A 13,627-nucleotide genomic window follows, 5' to 3' on the forward strand; every position below is an offset into this window, starting at 1 on the left:
AATCAAATTCTAGGACATTATTTGAATGGACTAAAGATCAAGACTATTAGAAGTAAAAGGAATATAAAGTTGGTTTATTTGATCAATGTTAAAACAATATATGTTGTTTTTTCTGGTAACCCTTAATGGACTTTCTGCTGACACTAGGACTGAAAAGATGATGCTTTATGGATTTGTCTATAGAAAAGAGATGAAGAGATCACTGGTTGTAAAGGGGTGAAGAATTACAAAAATTGTTTATACTTGCTGTGATGAAGGTTGGAAGTCACTTCTTTATATATTTATTTTCTCTCTCTTTACTATATTCTTACTTTTCTTTCTTTTTTTCTATTTGCTATGTTTTTTTCTTTTCTTTTCGACCTCCCTCCCTCCCTTTCTTTTAGTTTGTATTAGATTTTACTATTGTAATTAAAGGCGTTAATAAAAATTATATACATATATATAAAAGCTGATTTCAACTGAGCCAAACAAAGGAATCTAAAATGGTTGAAGAACTAGAGCTGGATTGCCTGCATCTCTCAACAGCAACACTTTTGGTGGGACAATGACAGTAGTAGCAACTCCATCAAAAAGGACCTCAGCATCACCCAAGCATTCCTGAACCAGCTATCCCCTTCCTCTGTTTCAGGTTCAAAGATGAATCCTTTATCATTCTCAATAGGCCACCCATGGAGTTCTAAAGTTACATCTCACTGTCAAATTCAGGAGAAATGCACTTGGAAATTTAACAAAAGTTAGTAAGAACAGAATAATTGCTTTTTCTTTTTGAAGGGTTTGCTTCCTACAAGTGGCCGCCTTATAAAGGTAATTGTGCAGCAAATTAGACTTACTATGATTATGTCAAAAACAGGACTTTCAAGTCCACATCCATTGTTAAAAATCATCTAGGTATTCCAGGTGTTTTATTTCTATGGATAAAAAGTATATCTCTTTGGATATAGAATGAGTTTGGCACATTCATCATTGGCATCGTTTGGAAGGGTCTGATAAGAGATGCAAAACTTCTTTCTTCTTGGCACTGTGCTTCTTAGGAACTAAACATGATGTTCAGAGGGAACATAAGAAATTGGTAACATGGGACCACTTATTAAAAAGAGGAAAATTGAGATACATATTTGTTTCAAAAGCAAGTAGCCAATAGTTAAAAGAAAAAAAGCCAAATATGTCTTAGGTATTTCATAATAAGTCAAAACACTGCATTTCTATAGGTACTTTGTATGGAAATGGAAAAGTAGACTTCAGAGACTACATTTATATCAGGCATGTTGGTGGTATGTTCATGGTTAAAGAAAATTATCCTTGCCTTCATAAACTGAAGTGGAGGGAAAAAAAAGTGTTCTTAAGGAGCTCCATCATGTTGCAAGTTAGATCTAAGAAACTGAGGTCTCACTCTGGCCACAAAAGCCTTAGTTCAACCACCATATTCAGCACGATGATTCTATTATCAAGGACCACTGACAAGTTCATACAAGAGTCGGAAGAATTGAGAGGAAAAGTTCCAAAAAGAAATCCAAATTACTGAAATCAGAAGAAATTGCTAAATCCAACAGGACCATCCCAAGATATTTGGGCACCTGACATGGAAAATTCATATGGCTTTCTAACCTTCTTCACAAAAGTAAAGACAACAATAATAAATTAACAACAAAATCCTGTATTTTAATGAAATTCAAACTCTACTGTCTAAGACCACTTTTCCACCTTGCCTTAATGAGGGACTGGCATTACAACTCCTGCCTTTTCTTCTAAGTCCATGTGGGTACAACATAAATGGCTCAACAGAATGTCATATGTTTGTTAGTCATTATTAAGAGGACATAGGAAAAACCCTATGCAATTAGCAACAGAATTATTGATTAATTGAATGTTTACAACACACCTTAAACTGTTAAGGTGAAACTATAAGAACAATCTTCCCTTTAAGTAAGAACAGTTTCTAATCTATGTTGTGAAATAGCAAAATATAAACATTTGGCACACATGTTGAACTGAATACTGATTGATGGGACAAAGTTGATGCAATCAAAGAATTTGAGAACTGCTGCACTGCACAACATTTTTTCTTCATTTCATATATCTCATGGCCAATATGACAAGATAGTTAGCTAGCTCTGCACTACAATTAGTTATTCTTTGGGAGAAATGTTTTCACTTATTGCAAAGTATTAATATTGTTACTTTGCTAAACTTGTTTTCTGATCCTATATGTCCTATCTCACTCATCGTCAAATTGCTGATAGTTAAGAAACTGACTTTTGCCCAGAAAAATCAGATTTTGAACTTGCTTCCAAATACTGTACATGATAGCCATATATCCATAGCAGTGGATATACTGCAAAACAATAAATACTAATCCAGGCACACTGTGTAATGTAAGAATTCAAGCAGTCAGAGTTGATAGGTGAAAGCCACAGCAGGTTAAATTCAATAGCAAATCTGATCTCAAACCCATCTTGTATGCCATCAAAACCAACATAGAAGAACTTAGCAGGATTTCTGGCATCAGGCAAGTCATTCCTGGAATTTCTTAAACATGATCAGGACAGAATTCAAAAAGGCCAATGGAAGGGAGGGAGGGAGGAAGGGAGGGAGGGAGGGAGGGTGTTTTGCTTGTAAACAAAATTGAAGACTCAGAGAGAACAAGTTGGCAGGATTTTACAACTGCAGCAGTCAAGAAGGTCTCAATTCATCCAAGACAGACAGACAAGAGAGTCTGGCAGTTTCTCTGTGGAGGAAAGTCAAATGCTGTATTGGCTAGTTCATTTTAAGGTATCATCAGCATTTTTGAACATGAGGATGGCATTGTAGATTTTAAGTGCTGGGCCAAGTTTTACGCTCATGATCTTCACAATGTCAGCCTGAGTCAGCAGAAGGAAGGCCTCACCATCAATCATCTGTGGAAAAGAGATGTCTGTTTAACTACAACGTATATGCAGCAACAGATTAAACATCCAATGTTTTAATCTCATTGTAATGTTAGCAGAAGCTGCAAAATAAGACAGTTCAGAAAAGTAAGGAGATCCACAAACCTCCTTCTGCATTCACCAGTAAGCAGGTTGAACCAAACTATAAGGGTAAGACTGCTTTAATGCATACTTCAAAAAGGATTCATAGTGAAACATTTTATTACAGTTCAAGATCACATCATATAAAGTTAAAACACCCAAGCTCAATCTGAGAATACAGCAAAATCTCATTAAGTGAATAACTTACTTCTGTTGTTATGTTCGAACATAGCAAAACTTTATGTCTTGGGTACAGAATTTAGGGATTAAATAGGTAATTGTAGGGTGCTTATCTTTTAGGAAAAATTCTAAATACAGATAGTCCTCACTTACCGACCACTTGTTCAGCAGCCATTTGAAGTTGTGATAGTGCTGAATGAGTGGCACTTATGACCAGTACTTGATGTTCCGGCTGTTGCGGTGCCCCTGTGGTCACGTGACCACGATCTGGGCACTTGGCAACCAGCTCGCACTTATGATGGTTGCAGCATCCCACAGTCATGTGATTGCCATTTGCAACCTTCCCTGCTGGCTTCCCACAAGCAAAGTCAATGGGGAAGCTGACAGGGAAGAATGCAAGTCACTCTGAAGCTCCCCAGCCTTCCTGCACACCGCGCCATGCCCTCCTTCCCTTGGACTCCCTGCTCTCGTGCCAACCCGCGCCCTCCTTCCCTTGGCCTCCCTGCGTGAGCACCTTCCTTCCCTTGGACTCCCTGCTCTCGTGCCAACCCGCGCCCTCCTTCCCTTGGCCTCCCTGTGTGAGCACCTTCCTTCCCTTGGCCTCCCTGCGCTCGCACCAACCCACGCCCCACTTAATGACCAGAGCGTCTTGGGGTTACAATAGCAACTGGGACTGCCTAGATCACCGTTGCTAAGCAATGTGGTCACATGACATTGTACCTTCGCTTAGCAACAGGAATCCCAGTCCCAATAGCCATCGTAACCTGAGGACTACCTGTACCATTGATTAGAATGTCAGACAGTCAATAAAGAGTTGGATTAGTTGGGAGAGCAGCTCCATCTAAAATCTACAACTCAGAAAGGATGTTCTAAGGTATTAATTTAATCAAAGGCACAGGGGCATCATCTGTGCAAAAAGGGTAAAAAGGATTCATAAATGATGCATCAAAACTGCTGATACCTGAATAAGGGTGCAGATACTTTTATAAGTCACTTTAAAGACACAGCTGCTCTTCTTCATCATTTTTTAAATATGCACAGTCTTTGCAAAAAATAATAATTCACAGACAGAACTCTCCAGCAAAGGAGAGGAAGTAAATACTGGTATAGGACAGACTATGTCCCTTGTTCTATATACAAGAAATGGTAAAGAAACAAAAAATTAAGAAGCCAGGATCACTGGCTCCAAACATTTAGTAGAAAATATGCATACAGGGCTGCATATGATCCCTGCTATTACATTTTTTATATGCTAAAGATAAATTAAGCTTAATTTGTACCTTTCCTATATAATATGGTATCATATACACATACAGATCACAATACTCAACAGTATTTATGTCATTTACAAATGAAAATGCAGAATTCACATGTTGAAGTCATAGTCATTGTAAATACAGTCAGCCCCTTCATGTCATTTCCATCTCTTCTGGTTTCCTTTTTGGGTAGCAGATGGAAAATTAACTTTCTAAGAGGCTGAAGCAAACGTGGCAGAGGAAGGAGACACTAAATTGGCCCGCAGATTTCCCACTCATTTTAGTATAATCTTCCTAACAAATCTGCTTTCTTACTCCACATGCCACTGCATCTTTATTTTATAAGAGTCCCACTTGGGAGAGCCAGTTCGATATAGTGATTAAGGCATCAGGCTAGAAACCAGGAGACTGTGAGTTCTAGTCCTGCCTTAGGCACAAAGCCAGCTGGATAATCTTGGACCAGTCACTTTCTCTCAGCCCTAGAAAGGAGGCAATGGCAAACTATTTCTGAAAAACCTTGCCAAGAAAACTGCAGGGACTAGTCCAGGCAGTCCCCAGGAGTCAAAAACTGACTTGAAGGCATGCGTACACACACATAAATAGCTCTACCTCATCTCTGAAGAGTTTTGCTTGATCCTCACAACCTGTTAACGTCTGTACAAAGCTGAAGACCTTTGGAGGAATGATATACAGACAATAATTAAAGAAGAGAAAGAGACAAAAAGAGAATAGCAGTGTTCTCTATACCAACAGCTCCTAAACTTTTCCTTAAAGTGACCTACTTCACCATCAGAAGCTCCTGAGGCCCATCTATAAGGCAAGGGTTGGCAATACAGTATCCCACCCCTGATGGCATCTGGAAGATACTGAACAATGTTGAACACAAAATTATTTAAATGTATTACATTAAAATAAATTATAAGTAAATTATAAATTATAACAGATATAAAGGAACAGGAAAAAGTTTTTTTAAAAAAAATTGGTTATTTAAATAGTCTGTTTCTCGCTATCTTAATTTTATTATGAATTCAGCTACTGTTTGAAAATTTATTGCGCCTTGCTTTGTTTCAATTTTTATACATTTATTTATGCATAAATTTCTTTGTTTTTTGTAAAAATACCATTAATAGTCCAATACAGTGTGTGTGTGTGTGTGTATCTTCATATAATACATTATATTAATATAATATATTAGTAGGATAATTATACAGCTATATAACACCTCAGTAGTACAGGTAGTCCTCACTTAGCAACCCTAATTGGGACTGGAATTTCCATTGCTAAGTGAAGCAGCCGTTAGGCGAAACATCATGTGACTGCACCGCTTAGTGATGGCAGTTCTAGTTGAGGTAATTAGGCAAGGACCATGCCATCATTAGGCGAGGACCTCACCCTTCTCCTGCCCTGCCACATTTGCCTCTGCCTTGCAAAGGGCCAGCAGCTGTCTTGGCCAGGCGCGCCTCATCAGCAGTGGGACGAAGATGATGGTGGAGGTCATCTGGGGCCAGCGGGGGGCAGCAGGGGTAGGTGGCAGCAGTGGAATGCAGGGTGGAGATGGGAGGGAGTTGAAGCTCACACTGCAGTCATAAATGTGGGTAGGCTGCCGAGCACCCAAATTTTGATCACGTGACCGCAGGGCTGCTGCAACAGCTGTAACTTTGAGGACTGGCCATAACTACCATTTGTTCAGCGCCATCGTAACTTTAAATGGTTGATGAACGAATGGTTGTTAAGCAAGGACTACCTGTAGTATTATGTAATTGTAGTAAGAAGAAAATCAGTCAGGAATAAGAAGAGCATGTTCAGCTGTGCTTGCCACCAAGCAATTTTCCCCCCTTAATTTAGCTCAGCATTTGGAATTCAGCTGGGGAAACAACAGAACAGCCATTAAGATGTAGCAACTGTAAGGGTGAATTTAAAGATGTAAAAATGGTAAGAAAACAAACCCTCTCCCATATTTTCCGTACAACATGCACTTTGGGCCTCAGAGCAAATACTCAGAGCTCTAAGCAGGATGTTTAAGATCTTTCTGAAATATTAATTAAATTGCTGGAAATGTTATTTAATGCACTTCTGGTACTGGACTAGTGATGGTTTTTGAATAAATCCAGAAAGCACGAAGCTTGTATTACACCAAACTGAAGTAGGCAGTCCCAGCATATCTCACTGCTGGCCAGGCTGATTTGGCAGCTGAGAGCTGTAGTTCAGCATCTACTCAAGGGCTACAAGTTCCCCATCTCTGTTTTATCTATTTGAGACAGCATTCTAGAGCACAACTGAACAAGGGAAAAGATACAGGTAGTCCTAGCTTAACATCCATTCATTCAGCAACCATTCAAAGTTACGACAGCGCTGAAAAAAATGTACTTGCCAACAGTCCTTGAATTTATGACTGTCACAGCACCCCTATGGTCACATTATAAAAATTTGGGCCCGCTCACATGTACAGCTGCCCCCTGTGTCCACTGCCTCTTGCTGCCTGCACTCCCTAGCACCTGCCTGCAGCACTTGCTCGGCTGCCTGCAGCACTTGCTTACCTGCCCATGTTCCCTAGCACCTGCCCACAGCATGAAGGATCATCCTGGCCAGCAGCGGCACACAGCAAGGTGCAATGCCAAGGATCGTCCCAGCTGGCAGTGGCATATGGTGGGTAGGGATGGCAGGAGTGGCAGGAGGTAGGCAGGAGGCCAAAAGGGAAGAGATGGGGGGAGATAGGTGGATGGGGGATACTGAGGCAGACCCCTACTTTGGAAGAACCAAGGCTTGGGGCTGGGAGGGACCAAGCCGGGAATGGCTTGGACTGGGTGGGTCCTTGCCTAGTGACCACGCAGGATTCACTTAACAACAGCAACAGGGACTGCCTGAACTGCCATTGCTAAGTGGGGCAGTCACATAATGTATCACTTAATGACCACTTTGCTTAGCAAGGGAGTTGCCAGTCCCAATTAGGGTCATTAAGCGAGGATTACCTATAATAGAAATGGCTCTAGTATCAGAATAACATTCTGAGACAATTGAATTCTGGATCAGAAAAAAAATACTCTCAAATTCTACATGACCTGTATTTCACATGTAGTTTCAAGGTTTCTTCCTACAAATTTTTTCTCATTTTTGCTGACATCAGCAGAAATAGAATAAGCTGACATCTTCGGAGTATTTTGTGTACCAAGAGAAAAGGGTGCAGGTACATTACAGCCATGAGGATTTGTGCAAAGATGGAGTGATACAGGCATGCTGGTGTCATTACAGACCAAGCCCAGGCTTCTTGCTTAAACTTATATTTTGGACATTCTTACCTCATCAATTGTCCACTTGGCCACAGTGGATGCTGTGATCCCAGCTACTCCAGGCAGAAGCTTACAATGCTGTTCCCAGCAGAGGGATAAGGAACGGTCTGGATGTGCTGACAAGGCTGACATAAAGAGAGACTGGTGCATACTATCTGATGAAATGGCTGACAACAAGATTTATAATATGTCAAATTAGACTGGGAAATAGAAAAATAATCTTGGAAAAAGGCACTAGTAAACCAGTTCTGTAATACTGTCAAGAAAAATGTGTGGATGCAATCATCAGGAGTTGAATTCAGCTCGTGGGTACATTCATCATTCTGAAGTATGGCGAAACTGGCCTTTTGTTCAAGCTCTATGACAGCCTTCCCCAACCCAATATGCTGCAATTACACCACCCAGAATTCCTAGTCCTTGCAGAACTCTTGATGGCTTTCGGTATGATTGACCATGGTATCCTTCAGGACCAGCATTGGGGATTGGGAGTAGGAGGCACTGTTTAGCAATGGTTGTCCTCCTTCCTCAGTGGCCTGTTCCAGTCAGTGTCGGTGGGGAGGGAGAGGTCTAGCCCTAGGCCCCTGTGATGTGGAGTGCCACACAGCTCAGGCCCCTCATTGCTCCTCTTTAACATCTGCAGGAAACTGCTGGGGGAAATCATCTGATGGCAAGGAGTACGGTATTATCAGTATGCTGATGATATCCAGTTATGTATCTCTACCCCTGGCCTGACAGGTGATGCTACTTCAGTGTTGGCCCAGTGCCTGGAAGCTGTGAGGGTCTAGATGGGGAGGAACTGGCTTTACTCTAGCAAGACAGAATAGCTTTGGTCCCTCCCCCCTCCCCGGTGATGTGTTATTTCTGACCCTTAATAGGGTACCACTTCCCCAGACAGAGCTGGTGAGCAATTTCAGGGTTCTCCTGGACCTCTTGCTCCAGCTCAAGAAGCAGGTGACAGCCATGGCTGGGGGATCTTTGCACAGATTCATCTTGTGCACCAACTACACCAATTTCTGGACTGGGAGACCATGCTCACGGTCACTCATGCCTGGACTACTGCAACATGCTGTTGACCACCCAGAGGTTCCAACTGGTCCAGAACATAGTGACACGCACAGTGATGGGTGCCCCTCAGTTTGCAATATAACACCACAGTTGCGCAAGCTGCACTGGCTCCCAGTCTCTTTCCAGATGCCAACTGAAGGTGCTAGTCATCACCTTTAAAGCCCTCCACGGCACAGAACCAGGTATCTGCACAATTGCCTCTCCTTGCCCATTCCACCAGTTTGGATAGGGTCGGCATGCTCCAGGTCCTTTTCCTTAAATGTCATCATCTAAGGCATTGGGTTAGAAACTGGGAGACTGGGAATTCTAGTCCCAACTTAGTCACAAAGCCAGCTGGGTGCTCTGGGCCAATCTCTCTCTCTCAGCCCTACGAAGGAGGCAATGGCAAACTACTTCTGAAATCTTGCCAAGAAAACTGCAGGGACTAGTCTAGGCAGTCACCAGGAGTCAGCAATGACTCAAAGGCACAAAAAAAACCCAAAGTGGGACCTAGGAAGCATGCCTCTTCCGTAGCAGTTCCTGCCCTGTGGAACCCCCTTCCCTCTGAGATCCAGCAGGGCCCACAAGCTTCTTTCTCTCTCCCTACCCAGCAGGCAAATGGGAAGAAATTACTCTTTTCAGAGATCAAAATGGATTACCTTCTACAAGCTCTTGAAATTAGTCAAGACTTCAGGTTGCCCAACTCTGTCACCGAAGTATCTCAATAGCATCAACATTTTTTACATAAACAGTATCTTAATCCCTTCCACATTACATCTGAATAGGAATTCCATCTCTACAGATATGTAACATTAATGCTGAATAGCACAGATAAACATGTGGAAAATATCAATGACATTTTAACAAAGATGCCATTTAAAATGTAACTTAAAGTTCTGTCAAGCTGGTCAGCTCCAGTTGTACCTTTCATACATGAAGACCCACTAATAATTATTTTGCCCACTCTTTTAATATTGTTCTCATAGGAGAAGCCCTTTTTTGCTTGCCACTTATAGGAAAAACAAACTAACATACACTTACTTTGGAAATCTTCCTGCTGGATTTTCCGGTATTTAGGAGGTCGCCCTCTAGAGAAACAAAAAATGCTTTATCATCAACAAGAGTAGAGTATAGGGCATAGATGAGCTATGGTAGATCCTACTAACTGAACCCTAGATCATATTCTGGGGGGCAGACTCATGTGAAGCAGACAACATACGAACAAAAGCAGCTTGGAAAAGTGCCAACCACACACATACAGGTAGTCTTCACTTACCAACTGCAATTGGACATACAGGTAGTCTTTGCTTACCGACCGCAATTGGGACAGGCAACTCCATTGCTAAGCGGTGCGGTCGTCAAGTGAAATGTCACGTGAACACACGGACTTATGACATCAATTCTGGCTGCAGTCATGAAGAGAATCACCAGAGGTCATTAAGCGCAACATCATGTGACCACAGCTTGTGACTTCCTGCCGGCTCCCCCATTGACTTTGCTTGTCACAAGCCGGCTCTGAAAGTCATAAATGGCAATCATGTGGCCGTGGGATGCTGCAACCGTCGTAAATCTGCGCTGGTTGCCAAGTGCCCAAATCACAATCACAAGACCATGGGGACACTGTGACAGCCACAACTTCAAGGACTGGTCAAAATTCTCCTTTTATATTCATAATTTTGAGCAGTTGCTGAATGAATGATCGGCAAGCAAGGACTACCTGTGCTCACAGCTATACTTCCAAGGACAACTAAAGAAAAGATGCACGTGTTTCAAGAATATATATCTTTTATCAAAAACATTTTCCTCAATGATTCCACTACAGAAAAAGATGTTTTGTTTGTTTTAAAGACCATATATCAAATCTCCATGTCCAGATGTTTGCAAGGAGTATCTAGCTGATGTTTTTATTTTATATCTAACTGTTGTATTTATTGCATTTATATCCTGCCTGTCATGGATAGTGGAAGTATTAGCTGACCATGGCTAATCTTGAAGAAATGTTGGACCTGGATAGTACTTGGGTGGGAGACCACTAAGGAATATCTAGATTGCGATATCAAAAAAGAAGAGACAAAGGTAAATCAATGGCATGCTCTTGACAAGGAAACTAGTGCAGTCACTATGAGTTGAGCTTGCTTTGAGTGATGCTTTAACTTTTTCTTTTGAGAGCTCAAGATGTATACATGGATGGGACCTCTCCCCTCATTTTCTCTTCAGAGCAACCCTGTGAGGTAGGTTGGACTGTTTCAGCCCCACTAGGTAGACCAGATCAAGAAACCAACTCCACAGGAAGGCTAAAACTATTTTTATTGAGACCGGCTATAATTACAGAATCTTGCAAGTTTGATTGTGTTGTATGTCCTCTTCCTTCTTATAGTTCAGTGAATTAGGGAAGTGTCTGTCTGTGGATAGCCAAGAAAACAAACAAATGGATCATCAAATAAATCAACCCAGAGTTCTCACCTGAGGCACAAATGACCAGGCTCAAATTATCCTACTTTGGACACATGCAAAAACCTAGCTTTCTGGAGAAGGCTCTAATGCTGGGAAAGGTAGAAGGAAAGAGAAGAGGATGACTAGCAGGAACGTGGATGGACTCAATTACAGTAGCAATGGGTGCATCATTGGAAAACCTGAAAGACCAGGTTAGGGACAGATTGTCATTGAGAAAATCTATGTGATTGCTAAAAGTCAACAATGACTTGATGGCACATAACCAATCACGCTGAAAGCAAACTCTGTGAACTCTACGATCAAGTGGGAATTTGAACCTGGATTTCCTTGCAGTCCAACCCCTTAACCACTATTATATTTCCATTGGCTATATCAAGTATTATTCAAATATTATTACTGTGATGGAAGAAGTTTACATTCTTTTATCATATAAGGGCAATGTGGTTCTTTCCAAGCATGTAACATTAAGATTCATAGAACTGAATCAATCTTTTTGTTCTACATGCAGTTCCTTATATACAGCTTTAAGAAAAAGTCACATGTTTATTAACCTTTATTTTAAAACATCTCCCTACCCACACCCAGCTCAAGGAAGCACACACAGGGATCATCTATAGCTTTCTATCTAGCTTCTGCTGGGCCTAGATTTGCTTAGCTTTAAGATGACAGTGTATTATATGACATCAAAATTATGCCATGATACCTTCTCCTATTTTAATTTCTAATGCCACAATTGGATTAGGACCCAAACTCGCAGATCTCTGCACACAGAAACAAGTTATTTTGCATAATCTCAATAAGCACAGATTATAAACACAGAGAATAGATTATTTTAGAAAATGACTCAGGATCCAACAGTCCAAAAGTATAATACATAAAAATAGATATAATGCCTGGAGAAGCACAGAATTGGCAGCAAATCATGCATAAACTATGAGGAAAAGCCATAGAGCAAATACTTGAAAATGACTGGGTTGTAAATTACAGCGGTACCCCTCAGTGTGATTATCCCAATGGATTAACACTACTGGCTGTTCCCTTACCTTCCATGATGGCGAGATTTCTTCTTCTGAGAATAACCAATTAGGTTCCTCTTTCGAACAGAGTTTTCAGTGTCTGAAAGTTCAGCCTTTACCCTTCCCTGGTTTTTCTCTGCCAAGGGACACCCTGAGATGCAGTAATGAGCTGTAAATCTCCCTGTCACATGGCCTGAGCCATCACAACCAGGTGTTGGACACTTTCTGGAAAATAGAGGAGGTTCAAAAGATGCTTGGTTTTGTGTGTTAACAGATGCTACGTAACAATGACATCATACAGTCCTGCTCAATATCTAATCTAACATGCCAAATGAAATTCAGCATCTGTGAACAGTACCTGCTCAATTTTATAAGTTTCAACTCCTTTTTCAGTCTGTGGCAACCAACAATAATAATGTAAATTGCCACAAAACACTAATAGCTGGAATGATCTTGATGAGCCATATTTTATGCAGGCTTCACATAGTATATTTAGTTGATATATCCCAGGCAAGCTGCACAGACACTGCAGAAGCTTGTTCCTCAATAACTCTTAGTGGGAACTTAAGTCCATGCAGCCTGTAGCAGCATAATCAGCAGGACATTGTATCTTATGGTGAGAGCTCACCTATGAAAGCTATATTTGGAACTCTTGGTAGCAGGGAGGGTTTTACAGGCCAAGGTTGGACAGCTTCCATTGGCAGAAGAGACGGGTTCCTTTGGCCCTACTCAAAAGGGAAGAAATAATTTGAATCTCAGGTACTGTAATTCAAGACATAGGCAATTTCCATCTGTATGACGTTATTATTAATTTTCAGTCTTTAAAACAAAAATTATATACCGTGATTTTTTTCTTCCCCCCAAACATAGTGCAAAATTTGAGTTTTAATTAGTAAAATTTGCCTAATTATGATTTTAAGTTGCATATGGAAAATATTTATATAGTTGAATTTCAGAAATACCCAACTACACCAACATTTAAAACTGTCCTGTAGATCTTTCTCAAAAGCAGAAAGTTGTACAAACAATCCCCATCTTTCATTTTCAGTGGGTTGAAGGAAGCTATTTATGTATTATATATTTGGTTTAATGTTTGAAAGCCATTCTTACAATGTGGCTTATGTAAACATATAAAAGAACATTAAATATTTAGTTGAAGCAATCAATTAAAACAGTAACATAATTCAACACTGGTACAGTACTTTATCATTAAAAATCAGCAAAATTATCTAAAATAGCATCAATGTAGAAGCACCCTAAACCTCTGAAGAAAGACTACTTGAAATAAATGGGTTTTTAGAAGTTTTCAAAAAGTTTAAATTGAGGGGACAATATACACACAACAGTGGGAAGGGTGCTCACGAGTTCTGTACAGTGATAATGTA

General features: G+C 40.7%; 1 protein-coding gene across 1 annotated transcript in view; it reads right to left on the reverse strand.

Moving 5' to 3' along the window:
• Positions 1-408: 408 nt before the first annotated feature.
• Positions 409-13,627, reverse strand: part of L3MBTL1 (L3MBTL histone methyl-lysine binding protein 1) — a 34,611-nt gene continuing 21,392 nt past the window's right edge. Inside the window, exons 16-22 of the mRNA XM_063297186.1 lie at positions 12,871-12,967; positions 12,270-12,467; positions 11,643-11,645; positions 9,814-9,860; positions 7,738-7,895; positions 5,051-5,113; positions 409-2,894 (exon numbers count right to left, since the gene is read on the reverse strand). Of these exons, the coding sequence (XP_063153256.1) occupies positions 2,760-2,894; positions 5,051-5,113; positions 7,738-7,895; positions 9,814-9,860; positions 11,643-11,645; positions 12,270-12,467; positions 12,871-12,967 (701 nt within the window). The 3' untranslated portion in view covers positions 409-2,759. The remainder of the gene's footprint in view (positions 2,895-5,050; positions 5,114-7,737; positions 7,896-9,813; positions 9,861-11,642; positions 11,646-12,269; positions 12,468-12,870; positions 12,968-13,627) is intronic.

The sequence above is a fragment of the Candoia aspera genome, chromosome 3, assembly GCF_035149785.1.
Source record: "Candoia aspera isolate rCanAsp1 chromosome 3, rCanAsp1.hap2, whole genome shotgun sequence".
Taxonomy (NCBI): Eukaryota; Metazoa; Chordata; class Lepidosauria; order Squamata; family Boidae; genus Candoia; species Candoia aspera.